Source organism: Anabrus simplex, chromosome 1, assembly GCF_040414725.1.
Source record: "Anabrus simplex isolate iqAnaSimp1 chromosome 1, ASM4041472v1, whole genome shotgun sequence".
NCBI lineage: Eukaryota > Metazoa > Arthropoda > Insecta > Orthoptera > Tettigoniidae > Anabrus > Anabrus simplex.
In genome coordinates, this window is record NC_090265.1 from 1,445,378,898 (window position 1) to 1,445,402,633 (window position 23,736).

Consider the following 23,736-nt stretch of genomic DNA (forward strand, 5'->3'; position numbering starts at 1 on the left):
GGTACTTATTCTTACTCGAGTATTGTGAACTATTTAAGTGTACTAGGGATGGAACAAATGGTTACTTTCTAGTAATTTTTTGTAATGACCCATTTACATTCCCAGAAATAATAACATTATATGCCACCCTTGTGGTAGCCCCTTTTGGTACTTCCTGGAAGGGACCCGTGAGTTAGCCAACTGGGCAGCTTCCAGCCAACCTGGAGGGCATGGCTGGCCTTTCCGTGTATTGTTCTCATTGTCTGGTTTCCCTGTGAGACTCTGCGAAATGCATCAAGAATGTTCATTCTCTAGCCACATCGTGAATATTCTGGTACACATCACCTGAGCTATGAAAAGTGAGGCTGGCCGTGAACAGTCAGTCAGTGTGGGACCCAAGAGGTGGAGTCAGTGTGGAACTCGGAGTCAGTGTGTTGGGGTTCGGTGATTGGGCTGGAGCAGCAGGGTGTTGGCTGTCACCATTGTTCCACCAGAGTCTGAACAAAGAGTGGTTATTGCATCAAAGTGTCGAGTGTAGTTGGACTGAAGACAGCAGTTGGCTGCCATCATTGTTTCACTGGAGTCAGAGTATCGTCGGGTACAGGATAGAGTGCTGTATGTGTGTAGTACTGTGGACTGAGGACCATCATAGAGTCAGTGACTAGAGCAGCTATTGTGAGTGTAATTGATACAGTGTTAATGGTCATTTTGTGAGGCATGCTGTCCTGCTGTTTAGCACTGTTGAACTGTTTGAACCAAAGATTATAAAATTCGTAGATAAATGAGTGTTACACATAGTTCATATGCTGCTGGAATGAGAGATGAAGAATTAGTCCTCCTACCAGACAAAACAAAAGCAGGGTTTAATCCAGTAGATTTTTTGCTATTTTTTTAACATTACACCAACACAGACTGGTCTTACGGTGATGATGGAATAGGACAAGACTAGAATAGAAGCTACCATAGCCTGGTGTGAAAATGGGGAAACTACGGAAAACCATCTTCAGGGCTGCCAACAGTGAGGTTCAGATCCACCATCTCCTGAATGAAGGCTAATAACTATGTGACCCAAACCATGTAGCCAACTTGTTCAGAAAATCCAATATAAAAGACTACAAAATCTTTGTTTTCACCATAGCAAAAGGCCTGAAATCTGTGGTAAATAACTGTGAAAGTGGCTTGTCCAGTTTTTGTTCTGTATATCACTTATTTTGTACAAAAGGATGATAGTAACTCTTGATTCACTGCCCCATAGTTTTCACTCGGTGACGAAGATTCAGAAGGGACAGGTATACAAGATGGCACTTGCCGTGGCTTTTCAGGATCTGATATTTGAGGCCCATGAACACTTCCAGAGCTGCATGCACTGGTAGAATATGGAAAACTATATTTTATTTTTGGTGCGGAGATTTACGCAGAGCAGAGAGGGGGGGGGGGGGTGTTTTGAATGGCTGGACAAAACATGAGACAGTTTAAGTTTTGATAACAATATCTACTGAAATTTATTTTCTTTCTTTTCTTAATTTTTCAAAGCAACAATAACAAAGATTTAACAAGAAACAACAGGGGAGCTTGAAAGATGAATTAATTTACAAATAGGGGAGAAAGGACTCCTCTTTTGTACAAGTCAGTCAGTGAAACTCAGGCCAATATGCCTTATAAATTTACGAAGTTTTGGAGATAAGCTAGCCTTTACAATCAAAGTCCCATAGCAGAGAGCAAATAGAAATTTGCACAGTTCAGAAGGGAGCAAAAGCTTCCAGAATAAGGTTACCTTGGAAGGGTTTTGAACCATGAACCTCAATTTTACACCTTACAAGTGGCCTTTATGGACCTTCCAATTACATTATTTACCTCGGGCAGAATATACTTTCTGCTGGTAAAAGCTTGAACAGCTTTTACACTCGCACAATATGGGAGCCAAATTCAAAAGATGGATTGAAAAATTCAGAAATATTACAGGAGCTGAAGCCCGTATTACACAGCCAAGGAAAGAAAAGGAAAGACAAAGATTAACTTAAAAGGCCGTGAGCGAAATGAAAGTAGAGTAATTTAAAACTTTGTTTCCAGAAAACAAAGTGAAGAAGGGAAACGAGGGTACACACTCCTGTGTCCTTAAATTTTACAAGATTCCCATAAGGGGCACAAAATTTAAGTTCGTAGACTGCCAAGAAAACCTACATTAAATTAAAGTCAGAGTAAATGCAGGTCAACCTAACTGTTACATGCTACGGGGGGAATGCTGGAATCTTCCTTTTATTACATGTAGATTAATTTCACATGGTTAGATGAAACTGCTGCTTTTATATTTTGATGCCACCTCTTTGTGCCAGCCCCAGCCTCTGCATCTCCCGAGGTAGACCTCCTCACTTACGTACCACTCTCTTGTGATCTCGATGAAGATATACATTTTAGGTCTGAAATTCACAGTATTTATAGGGCACTGGCTGACTGTTCTAGAACAGTTATTCAACGAACAGTTTGATTAGTGAAATCTTGCATCAGAAGGCAGGATCTGATTGGTTGATATACCTTAGGACAGTGGTGACAACTCCAAAATAAATAGAAAACAACAGAAGAATGATCAGGTTACCAAACCTTCAAAGCATAAACATTCTCCTTAAAGTTAGTTACAGTACATAACACTAGGTAGCTCCACTACTAGAGACATCTAGTCAAAATACATAAAACTTCTTGGATATGGTATAGTTCCAATAGTCTTCTTTTTTTTTTTTTTTTTTTTTTTTGCTAGGGGCTTTACGTCGCGCCGACACAGATAGGTCTTATGGCGACGATGGGATAGGAAAGGCCTAGGAGTTGGAAGGAAGCGGCCGTGGCCTTAATTAAGGTACACCCCCAGCATTTGCCTGGTGTGAAATTGGGAAACCACGGAAAACCATTTTCAGGGCTGCCGATAGTGGGATTCGAACCTACTATCTCCCGGATGCAAGCTCACAGCCGCGCGCCTCTACGCGCACGGCCAACTCGCCCGGTCCAATAGTCTTCAGTAGATAGCACAACATATAGCAGTTCAAACTTACGGAGAGGCCTAACTAATGTCACAATTATTTCTTCTCGTTTCTCTCTTCTATGGACCACGCTATTTCAACTGCTTTTTCTTACTATCTTTCACATTTGCCCAGTGTTCCCGCATTCTTCTTCGGTGAGCATCCCTCCATTCTTCGGTCCACTTCTTGCCAGTTTTTATTTGGGGTTTTGACTGATTTCTTCTTCAAAGAGTCACGTTCCAAGATGTCCTCATGTGAGATTCCTAGTTCTTGTAGGTCTTTTCCCACCTCTGTAAACCAGATCCCTTTGGTTTTCTTTCCCGCAAAGTAAGCACAGATTCGATTGGACAATGTTCCGGAGCTCATTCGTGTCAAGTGGCCATAGAAAGAGATTCTCCTTTTGCATATGGTGTCCGTTATATTCTCCATGTGTAGATACACTCTTTTGTTGTGTCATCTTCTGTACTCTCCTTGTTCTTTGACTGGGTCCACAATATTTCTTAAAATCTTCCTCTCTTTGGCTTCCAGTTGCTCTGCCAGGCCTTTCCTATTCATCGCAAGGCATTCTCATGCATGTAGCACCTCCAGTTGAATAACTGAACAGTAGTGCCTGAGTTTGGCCTTGAAGAACGCTGATTGTTTATTGTAGGTGTCTTTGGTTAGATGGCAGGCCATTTTCATTTTGTTGATCCTTGACACGAAAGCTTCCTTTTCATAATGAATGTTGGGCTCTATCCACTCACCTAGGTATTTGAATTTCTCTACCTTCTTTATTTTTCCTTCGTTCACCTTAAGTTCTCTGGGTACTGACTTGATGTCCGTTATGTACTGTGTTTTCCCAAACGAAATCTGAAGCCCTGCCTTTGCTGCTTGCATCTGTAGTTGACTGATTTTTTGTGTGGCCGTGTCAAGAGAATTAGAGAGAATTGCAAGGTCATCTTCGAAGGCTTAAACAGTCGATTGTCAGGTCCTTGTTCTTACAACCTAGTCTGATCCCATTCTCTACACCTTCCATATGCAGTTCTTTACACCATTCGCAAATAATTTTCTCGAGAACACAGTTGAATAGCAGAGGTGAGAGCCCATCTCCGTATTTCGAAGGACTTAGAAATCTCTCCCTTGAATCTCACTTTGGAGGTCATGTCTAGCAGGGTTTTCTGAATGATTGTTTTTGACTTATTATCTAAACCCAATTCATTTAGAACCTGGATCAGGGTACTTCGATCCAGCAAGTTGTAAGCCTTCTTGAAGTCAACGAAGTTCACTACGAATTTCTTACTTATCAGTTTTATGTGCGATAGAATTGATTTTAGATTCATGATTTGCTGAACGCAAGATCACCCTTTCCTAAACCTTCCTTGGTATTCTCCCAGTTGCTGATCTAGCTGTGCTTCAGCTCTCGTTTGAAGTGCTTTTGCGAGAATCTTGTATGTTGTTGAGAGGAGTGATATGCCACAATAGTTGTTTATGTCCACTTTGTCACCTTTCTTGTGCAGGGGGTGAATCAGGGCCGATGTCCAGTCACTTGGCAGTTTCTCTGTTTCCCAAATCTCCCGGATGATATCCGTAAGCTTCTCAACTGCTTTATCACTTGCATACTTCCAAAGCTCTGCAACTATTGAGTCCTCACCTGGTGCTTTGTTGTTCATAAGCGATTGAATGATCCGCCTGATTTCTTCTCTGGTTGGTGGACTTGGGTATGGATTAACGGGCATATTTTCTTGAAAGGAAAATTTTGATGTTGGAGCCTCACAGAGAAGAGGGACTCAAGGTATTTTGCCAGGATTTTACAGTTGTCTTTGTCACTGTAAGCAACTTTCCCATCGGAATTCCTAAAGTGAAGACTTGGGTGGTGTGTATTTACTGAGATTTTGCTTGAAGGTTTTGTAGAAGTTGCGAGTAATGTTCTTTTTGAAATCTTGGTCTATCTGTGCCAAATTATTTTTGTGGAATGCTCGTTTTACCCTGCGCATGGTTTTGTCAGCCTGCTGTCTTGCGATCAGGAACCTCTCTCTGTTTTCTTCGTAGTTCCATTGCAGCCATTGCAAGTCACCTTTGATGTATGGTTTTGTCGCATTCATTGGTCCACCAAGGATGCTTCCTCGATTTTGTCAGTGGGATGGTTTCTTTTGCCGTTTCAACTATGGCTTCTTTGGGTTGTTCTTAATTCTGTGGCTCAATTGATTCAAGTTTCTGACTGAATTCTCTTCGAGTCCTTAATTTTTCTACATCAAACCTGTTGATCATTCCCTGAAATCTCTTGGTGAATCTTGAAATAAGCTTCATTTTTATCTTTGATTAGATAGTGATCAGAGTCATAATTCATGCTGATAATTCCTGCGCAGGCACAAACTAATTTTGATGATTTGCTTTACATCACACTGAGACATATGTTTTATGGTGACAATGGGATAGGAATGGGCTAGATTTAGGAAGAAAGTGGCCATGGCTTTAATTAAGGTACAACCCCAGCATTTGCATGATGTAAAAAATGGGAAATTATGGAAAATCATCTTCAGGGCTGCCAACAGTTGGATTTGAACCCACTATCTCTCAAATGCAAGCTGACAGCTACGTGACCCAAACTGCGCAAACACTCGCTTTGTGCAGGCACAAATTTTCTAACAGCTTAGAGGCAGTACTGACATTCCTACTTTGTTACTCATTGGCTGGTTACAGATATTCTTTAATTATTTGAAGTGCTTTGTATTATGTTTACTAGTAGTAATACGTAGTGTGAAGTTTAACGTAGCAGAAACTCCCTTCCGTTCCTTCGGTTTCACTGAGATAGTTACTTTTTTGTTAAGTCTCCAGTTGAACATGGTATTTCTGGAACAGCTTACCATAATGGAACATCTGGTTGTCCGAAGTTTTGATGTCGTCTCGCTACAGGGATGGGCCATTTAGGGGTAAGCACTCTTGATTTCTGTTCCAGCTTAAATTTCCTGTAATGTTCGCTTGCTTGTCATACAGGAGTCTGCCCCAAACTCACCTAGATTCGCCACTTAATTATTTATGATGCCTTAGCTTTTCAGCTGGGCTTGCCTGTTTGTTTTCGAGGCATTCCCCGCTCCTTGTTTCGCTAAATATGTAAATTGTAGTTTATATATTTACCTTGTGGTTTTGCCTCTGGTAGTTCCGTGTCACTTGATGTACGCCAGAGTTTTTGAAAAGTACGTTTAAATTCACTGTAAATTGTAATAGCGTATTACGTTTCTTCTTACCTACTAAATTGCATTGTACAACTGGATTTGTAACTAGATGTATAGTTTGTTTGAATCTTTGAACTTATAGGAAGCTGTTGTCAAAGAACGTGTATTAATAATTGGTGTGTCTCAGCAGAACATGCAGGTTGTATTTTACTATAGTTATGTGTCGGTACCTTCCACATGGCGGATTTTGTTCGGAATTCATTTGTAAAGTCCTTTGGTAAATAATATTTTTGAAAATTAAGGATCACGGTTGATTATTTCCGAAACTGCAACCTAAGCCATCTCCATGCCCTTGGGAGGTTCCCAGCTCCTTCCTCCCTTCCTGGTTTGTCATGTAGTTGGCCCTACTGATATTTACTAATGTTGTTATCGGCGGAGCTCTGCTATGTTTCAGCCGATGTTTCACTAAGTGTGTAGTGTTTTTTGGTACTGTGTAATTGCACTTACTTTCCTCGCTTTACTGTGTTTAGTGTAGCCGCTGAAGTAACGGTTACAGGACACAATACATTATTATGTTACAGTATCTAACTTCCATCTCTAAAATGTAGCTACTATCACTTAAGTCTATCTGAAATATGTTCACAGCACTATATACATCATTGAACAAACTACCATTGGATAGCCTGGTAATTCCTAAGGCCCATATTCATCAAAGTTAGTTACTTTCAGTGTTATCTTAGATCTCCAAAACTCTGATAATGTCATTATCTTGGATAACACTCACTTCCACAGAATTTATTATCTCGGTTTACAAAAACTAAGATTTTGTTTCAGTGTGAATTTGAACTTTAAATTTTTCATATTGACGCACGGACAACAAATGACTATGCGCTGACGCCATTAGAGAAAAGTATACAAGTTGTTGAGTAGGTTCGGTGTTTGTGATAGTAGTGCTGTGTTTCCTAAATTCATTATAAATTATTTCTGAAGGAAGGAAGAAGCCTAATATGACATTCCAGGAGAAGGAAATGTTATTAAATTTTGTGGCTGAGAATATTCACATTATAGAAAGTAAGAAAACTGATGGTGTGACAACTCAGATGAAAAATGATTTGTGGGGAAATGTAGCAGATTGATTAAATTCCCAAGAAAGCGAGCCTGCTTGGAATATTGCAAATTTAAGGACATTTTGGGAGAATATAAAGAAAGGTGCCAGGAAAGCATTGGTGGACAGAAAGGTGGAAGTACTGGAAACAGGTGGGGCCATTAATAAGTTAATTGAAAGTGACCCCATCTGGAAAGAGTAGTGGATCTTATTCACCCTTCAGTAGAGGAAATGAAGAATCGCTATGATGGTGATGGTGATAGTGTACCATGAGACGTAACAACTGTGGACAGTGGTAATATAGTTGTTGGCAGAGGGATGTGGGGAGTCAAATTATAATTTTGTGGTTGAACCAGTGCAATTGGATTGGAGCCAGTATATAACCAAAGTACTGCCAAGGTTGTGAGCTTTGGAGCCACCGGCACTGATTGGCTCACTGAAGTCATTGTTACATCCAGCTCTAAAATGAACTACATGCTGTGTTTGTTAGTGTTCCTAATAAAAGTGATTCCCCTGAAGTGACCAGTGAAAATTTGAACATTTCAACAACCTCTTCATCTTCAGTTTCTCCAAGGTGGGCTAAACGTAGAAGGCCAACACTCAAATTGGAAGAACCTTGGCGAAACTCCACAAGCTGAAAGCTGAGGCAATAACCAAGTGCACGGAGGAAGCAACCCAGGAGCCCTTATGGAACAAGGAGCTTCACTCTCTTTGTTTAAGAGTAGGAGGGAGTCAAACTAAAAATAAAAAGTAAAACTTGAGCTTCTAAAGCAAGAAAAAATGAAAACTGATTTGCTGATGAAAAGCTGTGAAATGGGTTAAGCTATGTTGTAATATATTATTATATTATGTGTTGTTTCTTATTTAATTCTTTGTGTATTTTTGATATTTGTCTTGTGTATTTCTTCTTATTTAATTAATTCATTACAGAGAAACAAGGTTCGGCCCCGAGGTGTAGGAGGCAACGCGTCCACTTGTCACCCGGCGGCCCCGGGTTCAATTCCCGGCCGGGTCAGGGGTTTTCAATTGTAAATGATTAACATCCATGGCCTGGGGACTGGGTGTTTGTGTCATCCGTAACGTTCCTTTCCTTACATTGAACACTTTACACTTCCACAATTTCCAAATACATGCAGGTTCATAACATATGGTGCAAAGTAGGGGCAAAGCACCTCTCTTGGTTGACGCCCTGAATAAATAGCATAGAAAAAAACAGAGAAACAAAAAAATATATAAATAGTATAGGCTATTGTGGCTCAAGCGGCAGCGCACCGGCCTCTCACCGCTGGGTTCCGTGGTTCAAATCCTGGTCACTCCATGTGAGATTTGTGCTGGAGAAAGCTGAGGCGGGACAGGTTTATCTCCGGATATTCCGGTTTTCCCTGTCGTATTTCATTCCAGCAACACTCTCCAATATTTCATTTCACCTGTCAATCATTGTCCCAGAGGAGTGAGGCAGGCTTCGGCAGTCGGCACAATTCCTATCCTCACCGCTAGATGGGGGCTCCATTCATTCCATTCCTGACCCGGTCAAATGACTGGAAACAGGCTGTGGATTTCATTTCAGTATAGGCTATTCTTAAATATTAAAGTCTGAAAAGTTAATCTCCCCAATTTCACTATATAATATTGTCATATATAAGAACAAACTAAATGAACAACATTATGTAACATTTGTTCTTGTACAGTACCACAGCATCCTATAATATACCAGGCTAGACTACACATTAATGCAGTCTCCCACTGTAACTTATTGGCCACATGGTACTGGCATTCTGCTGCTGCTGCTCTTAACACGTTCAGTACCTGCTTCTGAGCAGGACACTTGAATGCCTGGACCAGCCATTTTCATGCCCGGCCCTCTTGACGTGCATCATTTAATACAATTTACAATTACTCCTAAACTATACATGTTAGAAAAATGATACTTTGTGCTTACCTCTAGTAAATATTTAGGGTGTGATATCTGGTTTCAAAATACACTAATTTTATACAGCCTATTTGTATTTTCGGCATAATGATTACTGTCACTGAAGTGAAGAAATGAAAGAATATGAAGGAAGCGTATTCGGAACATTGTATTAGAAAATATCAGAGTATGAAAAACAGGGTCTTCGGTCCAGTACATTTTTATATCAGGATTTTGGACTAATCAGTTTCCACGATTGCATGATCGAATTCTTTGTGTAAGGCCGGGGCACCGCACTTATCACTTGACTCGTGTATAGATTGGTCTGCTCACACACATACTGATAAAATTCGTCATTCATGAAAATACTCACGTAACTCAAAATATCCTGCTTATTTTCTCTTTGAACGTTTATACCTGAATTCTCTGTAAATGGTGGAATGGGTGGACACCAACTATGATGATATGTATCAGGCACTTCACTTTTCTCTATAGGCCTATCGGATTCGGGAATCGGAATTTCCTCGTCACTCTCACTTTCACTATCTGAGTCTATTTCAGGAATAAGTTCATCACCAGAATAATCATTGTGAACAATATCTAATAATTAATCTTCCGTAAGAAACATTGTTTTATAAGCCATTACACTACACTTGGTAAGAACGACACGCACTGCATTGGAATCTCAAGTACCATCTTGACGCGTGAGGAAGTGCTGAGATATTCCCGCTAAAACAGCTAAGATAAACATGAGCCCACTCAACGCGAGGGTTATCTCAAAAAGGTCAACCAACTTCTTGCTACAACCAGTAATGCTGACTACGGTGTAAGAATCCATAGATGACGAATATAAACAGCATTGCTTCACGCGGAACATTAAATGTCTTACGCCGTCCATGGCCCACAGCACAAGAGCAAGCTTAAACGTCTTACGCCGTCCATGGTCCGCAATGAGTTAAAGAGTTCTCTACTATTATAATTAGAGAAACAACACAGTAATGTCATAGGCAACAAATTGAATGCTGTTTAACATAGCAGTGAAGGCACGCATTATTAGTTTAGTTCAATAAGTACCTATGTAATATATTGCACCGTACGGGGGTACATCATTCGTATTGTGCCTTTTCCCTAACTGCCTCATATGCTCCGGCTAATAATCTAATAAAATATTGAATGGTCAAATAAATATAATCATCTCCTGTAAATTCAGGACGCCACGCAGATAGGAATGAAAATAATTACATCAACTTAGGTCTGTAATCAAATAATATTATAATTATCTATGTTTGCAAAAATCGTTTGTATATTTCATCCCATCCAACATGTGCATTCATTTGTCTACATCGATATTGGCTTATTTCGGTGAATACCACATGAGAATCATATTTTGTTATCAAACCATATATTCGTTCGCTGCACAATACCTTTCAGGGATACTCATTTCAATTAACCCTTTTTTTTAACGTGGACTCAACTGAGAAATGCACAGCCTTTTCCCCAAGTCCGTCCGCAAAACCAGTTCCGATTAATTGTAGCCAATAATAAAATAGATCTTAGAATTTATCTATTGATTATTTATAAGTACTCCATCTAATATCTCTTCCGATAATGAAATGAATAAATAACAAGAATTTCGGTTAAAATCCTTATCTCCTATTTTATTGAAAGTTCATTGTACTTGAAATGAAGTATGATTACAATTACATGTTCAGTTACATTCTTAGGAATTCCAATTCCAAATTGAAATACACTTCATATTTTCCTAAAATATTAAAAAAAAGAAAATCTTCGAAATTAACATTACAATCTCGTTTCAATATTTTTGAAATATTATTAATTCATTGAAATATTATTGAAATCTTGTAAAATATTCCCTAAACATTGTCGAGATGACGTTGGAATGGTTGAAATACCTTGGAATATCGGTGAAATAATGTTGAAATATTCCTTAAAAATTATTGAAAAGTCACTGAAATGACTGAAATACCTTGGAATATCGGTGAAATGATGTTGAAATATTCCTTAAAAATCATTGAAAAGTCACTGAAGTGACTGAAATACCTTGGAATATCGGTGAAATAATGTTGAAATATTCCTTTAAAATCTTTGAAAAGTCACTGAAGTGACTGAAATACCTTGGAATATCGGTGAAATAATGTTGAAATATTCCTTAAAAATCATTGAAAAGTCACTGAAGTGACTGAAATACCTTGGAATATCGGTGAAATAATGTTGAAATATTCCTTAAAAATTATTGAGAAAAGTCACTGAAGTGTTTGAAATACCTTGGAATATCGGTGAAATAATGTTGAAATATTCCTTAAAATCATTGAAAAGTCACTGAAGTGACTGAAATACCTTGGAATATCGGTGAAATAATGTTGAAATATTCCTTAAAAATCATTGAAAAGTCACTGAAGTGACTGAAATACCTTGGAATATCAGTGAAATAATGTTGAAATATTCCTTAAAAATCATTGAAAAGTCACTGAAGTGACTGAAATACTTTGGAATATCGGTGAAATAATGTTGAAATATTCCTTAAAAATCATTGAAAAGTCACTGAAGTGACTGAAATACCTTGGAATATCGGTGAAATAATGTTGAAATATTCCTTAAAAATCATTGAAAAGTCACTGAAGTGACTGAAATACCTTGGAATTTCGGTGAAATAATGTTGAAATATTCCTTAAAAATCATTGAAAAGTCACTGAAGTGACTGAAATACCTTGGAATATCGGTGAAATAATGTTGAAATATTCCTTAAAAATCATTGAAAGGTCACTGAAGTGACTGAAATACTTTGGAATATCGGTGAATTAATGTTGAAATATCAAGAACATTAACTTAGTATCACTCAAATATCAATTAAACATCATTAAAATATCATCTGAATTTCATTGAATATCCCTACAAAATTCATATGTATGATCTTTGCTTTCTTTGTTTTCTCAAGTCTTCATTGTGTAATAACGATAACAATATAAGTAAGTTCTATAAATATGGTTCAAAAATTTCCATACAGCTATATACCGACTCAAATAAAACCGAAAATAAAATATTCTTTATACTAGGTAAACTAATTTGGTCATAAAACCATCTGAAAATAAATATGAGTAGCCTATCATAACATACATGTGCAAACAAGCTAATCAAACATCTAGGGATGCAATACTTCCATTCATAAACAAACATCTTTCTGCGAAATTAAGACAGGAAATGGTATCTGAAATTTACCTGTTAACAAGCAGTAGTCATTTAAGTCATGAAGACGTTTCCTCCCTCCAAACATGCGCTTGAGAGGAAATCAACTTGGGCTTAGCTTATTATGTGAGATTCCTCAAAAAAAAATCTTAATTTTCAATCGCAAATGCCTTGTTTTAGGATATAATTTTTGATGACCGTACACCACAAGTAGCCTGTAAGTTCATTAACCTCTTACAATCGTATGCATGTGCCATATAACCCGACTTCGTATACTGCTACATAATTCACATGACGAAAACATCAACTATAACCTAACATTAGCGTTATGTTGCTTAAATATTACCAACTGCTCAAATGTAGTCGTATTTCACCAAATACGCATTCTATCAATAACAATTCCTCATTACTTATACACTTCCGTATATCCATTATTTTAGCCTATAATCTCTTAAGATCATCGATCATAACAACGATTCCACATAACAAAATCATTCGTTGCTTTACACATGGTGCAGTATACGTTTATTCCATTCACATAATCTCATCACATACCATGGGTTTACGGTATTCCGTAACACAAGCAATCACATATCCCCAGCAAAAGAACGCATGTGTTAATATTTCAGGTTCTACTTACTTACTTTTGGTGTCAAGTTATCGTCAAATTAAGTTCTATTAATCTAGAAGACGGTCTTATACCATTCTGCATTGCACTGGAGTTGAATTACACAATGAAAGGCATAAATCTTCAGAATCACATTGATAACGTCGGTTTTCAAAGCTTCACATGAAATAAACAAGCATTCCTACTCATTGATTATAGATTTGAAACGTCAAAGACTACCTAACTCCATATCCTAAATAAATTATATGGATTCCTTTTTAATGACACTACTCATGGAACTTTTATCTTGAAGAATTAAACATTAACCATACTACAATCATATATTAAAGTAATCATTTACTATCGTTCATCCAAATATAAGTAATTTAACTACGAAAAATAATTGTATGGAACTTGACTTATCTTGCTTTCGCTATTCGACGGGGTTGGTCTTCATTCTGGATCTCCCTTGGCTCCCGACTCGAGTTGCGGTTCACGTCATCGTTGGTTACTGGTGACTGGCCTCGGGTGTGGATGATGACGGCTGGCAAGGGCTCCCACCGGATTGTGACCCCATTCTTCTGGTTTACTCAGCCATATTATCTCCGTCGATTACGTGCGATGGAAACATAATGAAGGATAGCATTAGATGCATTCTCCAGACAGGAAATAAATAATTTTGAATATATTTTATCTATCTAGTAAATTATTCGTCAAGATGCAATATTTGGCGCAATACTTTAAGTATTTCTTGTTTGTCGCTAGCTTAAACAATAACCTGCCGATCTCTAAATCTTCTTTTTTTAAGATTTCAGCTAGGAGTTCGTATTGGCAACTATTACGGGGCGATGTCTTCCTCTTTCCTTTCACTTCTTTCACGCCCGATGCTTTTAATTCGTATTTATGGTTTATATACCGCCGTAATTATACTATTAGCAGTTCTCTTCTCCGATTTCAACCTCTTCTTTTCTTGAATACCAATTCTAGCTTACAGTTTCGTTCCGATGATCAATACGATTTTTTTTAAAGTGTCGTCTTTTTTTTTTTTACTCGGGACAACAATCTGATTCTTTTACTCACGGCCATTTGGATTCCTTAGGTCCGATCGTCGCAATATTAACTCATGGCCTACTTGACTGGTTATATCTGCATTTTCTCTCTAGAATATACTATTTCATTATATAACCTCCGTCATTTTTATCGTGATGCATGGCAAGTATTAGGGATGTAACTCCCGCTCATGACGCAAATCGGGCAATGAAATGGTACAATATATTTCAGATTATTGTATCCTGCCTCACTCGGTTGATATACAGGATATGCCGGGACTTCTACCATGTCATTTTTCTGCATTTAATTCATTTTCAAGCCTACTTAATTTAAGAAAGGAACTAACTGAATTTGTATGGGACGTTACTAAATCCAAATGCATTAAGAAAAATTATGTCCTGATCTGATGAAATTTCTCATTTATGTTGGGTTCTTAATGTTTTGTCATGATAATTCTAATCTCAGTGCTACCGTAAAAATTTCTTTGATACAGCCTTTGATACAACCTACAAGTGTTAGACACATAGACAAAATAAAAATGGAAAACTTTGAGCCTCAGAAATCATTTGTTCATCATTTCATGACCTTATTGTAATTGTAATATACTGAAACCATCATCTTGATGTTCAAAAGTCGCATCACCTCTAAATTAATTTCACACAAGGAGCATTCTGGGTAGTGTAAAAAAGGCACATGTAACTTCGGCATGCGCTGTTATAGAAATAGTTGGCCCAAATCAACCCGAAAGTGCCCCAACTTGTAGTTGGGCCCTGGCGACATTAAGGTAACCTTGTTTCATTATTGAAGAATACGAAATTTTTACAGTTTTATGGACACTTGCTCATTAATTTGTGGTCATATTAAGTAAATCAGCTTGTACAAGACTTGAAGAAAAGCTTGGATGTGGAATGATACGAAGATTCAAGTGAAAGAGTGCCATTGGATTTAATTCACCCCAGATGAACGTCATCTCCTAAGAAAAAAAGAAATACCCTGTCTGAATCTATCTCGAAAATATGGATATTTGTTGTGCCATCCAGATTAATAGCCAGCAGATTAATTATAATATTAATAGGAATTACGGGTAATTATTTTGGCTCGGTTACGATCGCCACAATCTCACGGCTGTGGCATGGGTCTTCCATTCATTTCAAAGTCATTGAAGGAGCAGGTTGCCGTCTGCTTTTGTGGTGTTCTCACATAGTCAATCAGAATGTCCAGCAGGGTTAGCTCTGGCGAATATGCATAGAATAACCTTGGTCATTTAAAGCAGACTTCGTAATAATTGCTGAAAACATTATATTTCTCAAAGTTGAAAGAGTTAAATCTACAGACAAAACTAACAGTTTTTGTATCAGAATAGCAAGGTTGCAGATTTTAGATGTTTATTTCTATGCAGGTGTGAATGAATGATAGGCATATATATGATCCGTGCGCAATAATAATGTTTCGCCAAGGCCTTCTGTGTGATTTCTCTTTTACAGGTATTATATCCATTTGAGATGGAAATATTTGATGTAAAAGGCTCACTGTACGTTTTTGATGACTTATCCACTTATCTACATTTCCAGTGAAGTGCTAAGTATACTGTACTTATAAAGCTGGCAAGGTGGGCCAAAATACCAGTGTCATGATGGATTTCAAATATGTTTAAATGTAAACATATGCTACATCCTAAATGTTTATTGACGTGGAGAGTAGTAGTTGAGGTGTAGTTCCTTGAGACAGGAAATATGAAGAACATGTGGATAATTGTTTTTGTGTGTGGAAGGTAGTGTTATTTTAGATAGGGGAGTGTGACTATTTTTTAATGTGAGATAAATCTCCAAATGTTTGAAACGGGTTCAAAGTTATTTTGTTGTCATCGAGGTATGTCTTTTGATGCATTCTTTCCTCCTTTTTGGTGTGTCATTGTACTATTTTCTTGGTATTGATTGTGAACTTGTTGATTGCCCATTGTGATAGTCTATTAAGCTTATCCTGTACTTCGTTCAGAATTGGCCATCCTGCAACCATATTATCGGCATACGTATAAGTTACAACTTTCTTATCCAAGTCTTGGATTATTCTTGTTACATCAGATGTTGCTATATTGAATAATACAGGATTCATTGGATCACCCTGTAAGAATTAATTTGTGTAAGGTTCTTAATAGAAGGATAAAACATGAAATTATGATCTGTAGTTTGAAGAGTATTAATCTGGTGGAAATGGGTGGGTTTATCAATCTTTAAATGTTCCAGTTTTTTAATTCAAAGTGCCACTTGTCCACAATTAAACTGTTCAACACAGCTCAACGTGGGCTGTAATGATGGTAGGAGTCTTAAAATTTCGTAGGTATGCTAACTAAGCAATGCGCTTGCAAATTATGCCTCAAAAATTATTAGTTCAAAGTCTTGCCACCAGACAAAAATATGGCGCTGCAAGCAGAACGTGCAGTTTTCTGTAACTCTTGATGTCAGAATGTTCTGCCAGTGGAATTGCATTGTGTCAGTTCCTTGGTTGTTCAGGAACAACCATTACGTTCAGCTTACGCGACTGTTTGGTGTGGTTTTATAAGCTCCTTCATTCTTGGTCCACCCCCTGTGGGTGATAGACACAGACGAAGAATTCACCCATGGTATCCCCTGCCTGTCGTAAGAGGCGACTAAAAGGGGCGACCAAGGGATGATCAAATTAGAACCATGAAACTGCTTATGATTAGTACCACCTCGCAGGGAACACCATGGGTCACTTTTACTTGCGCGTAGTACTACTATGTTGGGTACCAAATAGGTTTGTGATTAGTATCAACTGAGAGTGCGACAGCTTTTACAGTACCTGTTATTGGTAGCACTATATGAGCGACATCATGGAATGAGGGAACCCATGGTTCTGGCTTGCCTATGATTAGTACCCACTATATGAGAAACACTACGGGTTAGTACCCTTATGTGATGAACACCATAGGTTTGCGTTGCCTGTAAATGGCGCCGCAATGTGTGAAACAGCGTAGGTCTGTAATACATGTGCGAATTTCATTACCTGTGGATAGTACAATAATGTGTGGAATACCGCGAGTCTACGCTGCTCTTGATTAGTACCGCAACATGACAAATACCATGGTTCTACTTTTCTAGCGATAAATACTACAAGTATCATCGATTCAGTGTTATGCTATAGAAGCAGTCCCTTGGTCAGTAATACTATTGTTCTACGTCAGCTTCTCTGCATGTGAGACACTGTGGGTCGGTTCCACTGATCGTTTTAAATTCATATCCATCCATTCATTCTTCGTCCTCATGTTTTGAATTGTGGTCAGTGGATTTTTTTTGGCTTTTAATTTGTCATTTCCTTTCGTCTCATCTCGTACCATTAGGGGCCGGTGACGTAAATGTTAGGCCCCTTTAAACAACGAGCATCAACTTCATCATCATTCTTGGTCCGTTTTTCTGTTGAGGAGATGACCCCTATTGTGCCTATTAGGTGTACAGCAACATCTGCACATTATAGGGACCTCCTTATGCAACATGTAATTCCAGCCTTGAAAGAATTATAACCACACCGTTATTTTCATGCAAGATGGGGAAACACCACATACAGTATTGCTTTCCAGGTGAAAGATTTACTGCACAAAACCTTTGGTAATGACCGCATCATATCTGGGCATTTTCCAGGTTTGTAACCTTCATGATCCTCTGACCTACCCATGTAACTTCTGGTCATGAGGATCTTTGAAGGATCATGTCTATCAGGGACATGTCTGGTCTCTGCCTGATCTAAAGGCTAGCACACATCGACATGTCGCTCTAATTTCACCCAATATGCTGCGGGCAACTGTCAACCATCCAGTGTTAAGGATGCAACATATCGCTGAGTTGGAAGTCTATATCAAACAGTGTTTGTAACCATAAATCCTAATAATTGTGCCAGAACCACCGTTGTTACGTGTTTGATCTGTCCTGCCTTTTTCTGCGACACTACCACTGCTTACAGCGCCATATTTTTGCATGGCCGTAAGACTTGAAACTAATAATTTTTATGACAATTTGTGAAGACATTGTTTAATTAGCATATCTACGAAATTTCAGACTCCTTAGATCATTACATCCCGTGCTGTGCCGCACTGAACACCATCAGTTTAATTGTGGACACCCAGTATTATACTTACAGTAATGGATAAAATAATTTTGAGCTTTGAATTGGCATACTTTCGAAAGCAAGTAGCATTCTAAAGGCAGCAAATAATATAAGGAATCTTGATGTACATTGTAAGTTGAATGTTCAAATATACTTTCTACTTATACAAAAATTTTATATTCTTGATACCGTCTTGTTTGTTTTGTTTTGAATTTTTGAGTCCATGTTGAAGTATTGTTATTCTTAATTATTATTAATCACCAATTGTAATCTTAAGACATGACGTTAAGATGACATCCTGTATGTCAGATAGAACAGCGTTGTCAAAAAAGGCCATCGATGGCTTTTGCTCTAGTTTTGTCACAGGCCTTTGCCCAGAGCTCGAAGATCAGCACTCTGGCCATGCTAGTTGAGAGATGGCAGTGAGTAGAGTTTGACACTGTGTGAATAATGGCATAAACACATTAAAGAGAATACAGTTTGCTCTTTATTATTGCTGTTCTTTTTTTCTTTTCTTTTTTGTGCTCTTTCACACACAACAGAGGGTGTAGTTTACATTAATTTATGTTTATGTTTATTATTATTATTATTATTATTATTATTATTATTATTATTATTATTATTATTATTATTATTATTATTATTATTATTATTGGAAAAAATATCAAACTAAATTGCTTGGCATTCGCGGATGATCTTGCGATACTGGCAAATGGTTTCGAAGAGGCTAAAGTTCAATTGGAAGAACTTGCAAATGTAGCGAAAAAAGTTGGATTGCAAATTTCGTATAATAAAAAACAAAAATAATGCCTACTTTCAGAACTTTAAATTCAGAGCTATTATTAAATAATAATAAACAAATTGAAATTGTAAGTACATTTAAATATTTGGGTGAAAATCTCACTTGGAATTGCAATGAAAAACCATCAATAGAGAGCAGAATATATAAACTGAAGCAGGCACAACGGATAACTTGGCCTACATACAAAAAGAAATGTCTTTCGATTAATGCTAAATTTAGGCATTATAACTCTGTTATTAAACCAGAGGCAACTTATGCTTGTGACACATTATTTAAACTCAATACTAGATCAACAACAGAACGCTTACAACGAGTTGATCGAAGGATACTCAGGACGATCATAAACAAGAAACATCAGGTGGATGGACAGTGGAGATTGTTGCCGAATGAGGTTATCTATCGGGAAAGTGAGTCCATCACAGACATGATGAGAAAAAGAAGAATTGCCTTTTTTTGTCATATATTTTGACTAAGTGATAACAGAGTTTTAAAACAATTATTTAATTACTTTTGGAATAGTAAATTAAAAAAAATTGATTTAAAGAAGTTCAAAGTGATTTGGAGGAGTTTAATATTACCATGCAAACCATAGAAAACAGAGGCGAGAAAAGTATTTTGAAGAATAAATGGATCAGGCTTCCTCTGACCACTGTACAGAGGAAACAATATGTTATAACGGATGCGGAGAGAGCAGCCAGGTCAACCAGACTCGAGACTTTTTGGGAGAAGAAAAGGAAGACAAATTTGTTGTAGTCTGATTTAAGTGCTCCAGTGTGGGCGTAAACTCTGTAAATAAATAAATAATAATAATTAAAATAATAATAATAATGATAATAATTATTATTATTATTATTATTATTATTATTATTATTTAAATAATTACAAAACGGAAGTGATCAGTATCAGTATGTGTTTCTGTATTTCAGTTTCACACGCTAAAGACTGTTTCTGTTATCATTTTCATATTTTTAATTTTTTTTATCCTGTTTAATGTTATAGTAACAAAACAAATGCTTTTGGCAATGCAGGAGGGGGGGTGGGGGGGGGGGCGCTAGAATTGGGAAGGTAGTAGGGTGGTCTTAATTATGGTACAGCCCCAGCGTTTACTTAGTGTCAAAGTGGGAAACCACAGAAAACCCACTTCAGGCTTGCTGATAGTGGGATTTGAGCCCATTTTCTCCCACATGCAAGCACACAGTTACAGGGCTCAAACCGGACGGCCATGACTTGTAGGTGATAATTTGATTATTGTAGACTCATCAGAAAATTTAATGTAATCCCAATCATGGTTTTATTTTAACATGGCAAATATACTCCGGTAAAATATGCTGTTAGTTGAGCACTGAATCGTCTAGTGCATAGTGGATTATAGACTGATTTTGAGATGACTGAACACATTTAAGAACATGTTTTCTTTGGCAGTAGTAAATGATCATCATCGTCATCCTCATCTACACGGGACGGGTGCCAGAATTCACTTTAAGCTTGTGTGTAATATGATGTTTTGCAAATGAATGACACGTTTTATATTTTAACGTAAGCTGCATCATATATCAGGGATGTACAGTATGAAATATATACATTCTATTTATGGTCTGTTGCCCATGTAGAAATTTTAAAAGAAATGTAAAAATATTTGCTAATGACAAGATTCAAACCCCTGCCTTCTAGACTGTGTTTTTCAGTTTGTCATATTTGATTTATGATGCACCCTTTTTTATTTATAATGTAGAGCTATGATATGGGCAGTTATTGCATGAGCCAACACAGAACATAAACATATGCTTAGGGAAAAGAATACTATTGTATATCATTCTGAAGATTCTCTTTATAAATTGTGTTTATCTTATTTGTAGGAGTTTTAGCTACGGGAGATTGCAAACGGGGTATTCATATTTGGAATCCAGCTGAAGGTGGCATTTGGCATGTTGATCAAAGACCATTAATAGGACATACCGATTCTGTGGAAGATCTTCAGTGGTCACCTAATGAAAGACATGTTCTAGCATCATGCTCAGTAGACAAAAGGTAGGATGCTAACTTCATAATTTAATCCTTATAAATGTGTGTAAAAGAATATTACGTTGACTTTACCTCAACTCATGCTTTGTGCACTTTGAGCTATTTTAAACTTTGTCAGTGGTTCAGCACAGCAGTTTGTAGTTGGACAGAGAAAGATTACAAAAACAGTAATACTGTATTTACTTGCGTTTTAGACCTCCTTGGCTTTTCGAGACAAAGAAAATGGAAAAAAAAATGAACTTGCATACAAGAACCCCCAATGCAATTCGTCACATAAGAACAATAATTCCGCTTTGAAGCGGGTACAAGCCTTACGGCAGCTCTGATAACATCACACAAATTTGTGAATAGTTTTGTCCGTTGGACCCAGGCAGTGAAAGCACGCATCGAAGTCATGCGGTACATCTCTGTTTCGTAGTTAAGAAATGTCCCACCTCCGTAACGTAGGTCTACTGCAACTCTGGTGATGATGCAAAATAGGTGAATAATTTTGTGTCCGACCCGCGCATTGCAAGCACGCATTAGTCATGTATATATGTCTGTGTTTTGTAGTGAAGAATGTTCGCCAGCACAATGGTTAGGACAATTAGCTGCGGTTCTCGGGAGCCTAAGTTTGATTCCTGGTACTGTACTGCCAAAGTTTTATGAATGGCTGGAAGGTTGATTTGTGGTAAAAATGGTAGACCTATATACAACTCCCTTCCACTGGGGGCCTGTCTAAAAAGAGCTGCACCACTTCGGGATGAGGAAACTAGTTTACTTTAGTTAAGAAATATTCATGGTTATTGTTATTAATATAGCAGGAGAGATCATTAACAAAGATATCGTTTAATATCTCGTCACGCCAGTAAAGGTTTTTTGGAGAGAAGTAGGTTTAAAACATGATTAAAAACAATCCAATCATAACGATTGTTTTACTCGCCAAGGTACCTCATGAATAATAATAATTTTACATCCCCACGTAACGATTTTCGTAGACACCAAACAAAACATTCTCTGCGTTAATAGAAAAATGGACACAACAATTGTACGAAATTAAACATCATGATGATAAAACGCATTACCACCACCCGTGTAGATATCCATAAATGCGGCAAACTTTAAAAAATCTTCCCATCGTGGAACTTCTGGCACTATGCAGGCCCTTGATAGCGTGCCAAACCTAAACAGTGAGATCTCTCTTATCTCATTTACAGCTGTTTAGGTAAATCCTGATGTGATAAGTGTGGAGAACAAGCATGAAATATCCTTAAAAATAAGGGTTTGGCTTTCAACAGCTGCAGTTATCCAAAGAACGCTTCCTGTCACTATGTATTACATTTGGAAGGACAACTCATAACATACGCTAGTTAACAGCTTGTTGCTTGGCACGCTTTCTGGTTTCTACAGCATGGCTTTATTCGGAAGGAGTGACTTCTGCTACACATGCACCAACTGGGAATATCAGAGACCATCTCCAGAAACCATTTGGGAATAGATTCTCACTGTTTGGACTCTATAGTCAGGAACAAAACTATTTTCAAACGTTTCAAAAAACACTAGATCTGGATTGCTCTTGATGCAAGGCTGACAAGATGGCAGTGAAAATGACGACGTTCCAGTAGCAGGGAACTTGGCGGCACAAGACGATAATTCAAATGAAAGCAGTGATTAGGTTTACTCAGGTTTACTGTGTGGTAGGCCTACTGCTCAGCTGACAGAGACAAATAACTTGGCCATTAAGTTCTTTTGTATCAATATTGCATAATATGATAATACGATAACCTTGTCCGTTTTTCTCTACGGGGTCGAGTATGAAGTGAGATGAATCTTTGTAGCAAGTTTTTACGACTGTATGCCCTTCCTGACCTAAACCTCATCAGAGGAATTAATGAGATGAAATGAATGACGTGATATGAGTAGCTAAAACTGACTATACTGACTTTATACAGTATGTAGGCCTAAAAGTCGTGTTCACCATTTATTGTCTTTTTTTTTCATTTAGAAATACTGCCTTCCAACAAAATATAGCCTGTATAACTCAAATACATTGATAAGTTTGTTAAAGAATAGTGTAGAATGTTTACGTGTATAATTTATAGCTCTTTATAGCCTAGCAGCCATATGTTTACTGCATAAAATTTGAGGTTATTACATGTTGAACTCCCCACCCCTTACTTTTTTGGCTGTAAAAGTGGAAAGAAAAGGTGTCTAATATGCCAGTAAATATGGTAGCTAAGAATCTGTTGGCTATTGATCATTGTACCACGATTCTGGACGTCAGAGGTAAACTGTCATAAGTGACAGTTCACTAACTTTACAGGACAGTAGAAAGAAGCTGCTGAAGTGCATATTTTGCTACCTTTAACGCAGATCGGATTGACAGTTCTGACCATGATAATTTATCATAAGAGCCAATACAATTAGGAGTGTGGCGAAGGGCATAAGGTTGAACTGTTGTATGATCATTTCCATTATTTATCGCTGGGTTCTCCTTGCACATATGATAGTATCACATAGCTTATCTTCATTCCTGCAAAACATACACTGACAATAGTGTATCCATACAAAGACATGATCAAAACAAGTCACATTTTGCATTTACAATACTTTACCTCTGAAGTCCAGAATTACTGAGAACATCCATTATTGCTTACATTGGTTTTATTTTCGTGATGTTTTATTCACCGTTCACTCATTTTTACCATTGCACAGTGGTCTCTGTGCCAGTTTTAGAATTGAATTAGTCAACTTTGATGACAGTCAGTTAGTAATAGGCCTTCTGTTCCCAAGATAAGTT

The 23,736-nt window shown here is 37.6% G+C and overlaps 1 protein-coding gene across 3 annotated transcripts in view; it reads left to right on the forward strand.

The window, feature by feature from the left end:
- The window catches only part of l(2)09851 (WD repeat-containing protein 1 l(2)09851), a 194,839-nt gene that overhangs the window by 106,326 nt on the left and 64,777 nt on the right, over positions 1-23,736 (forward strand). For all 3 annotated transcript variants that reach the window (XM_067137931.2, XM_067137928.2, XM_067137930.2), the window contains one exon: positions 20,792-20,963. In XM_067137931.2, coding sequence (XP_066994032.2) covers positions 20,792-20,963 — 172 coding nt within the window. The remainder of the gene's footprint in view (positions 1-20,791; positions 20,964-23,736) is intronic.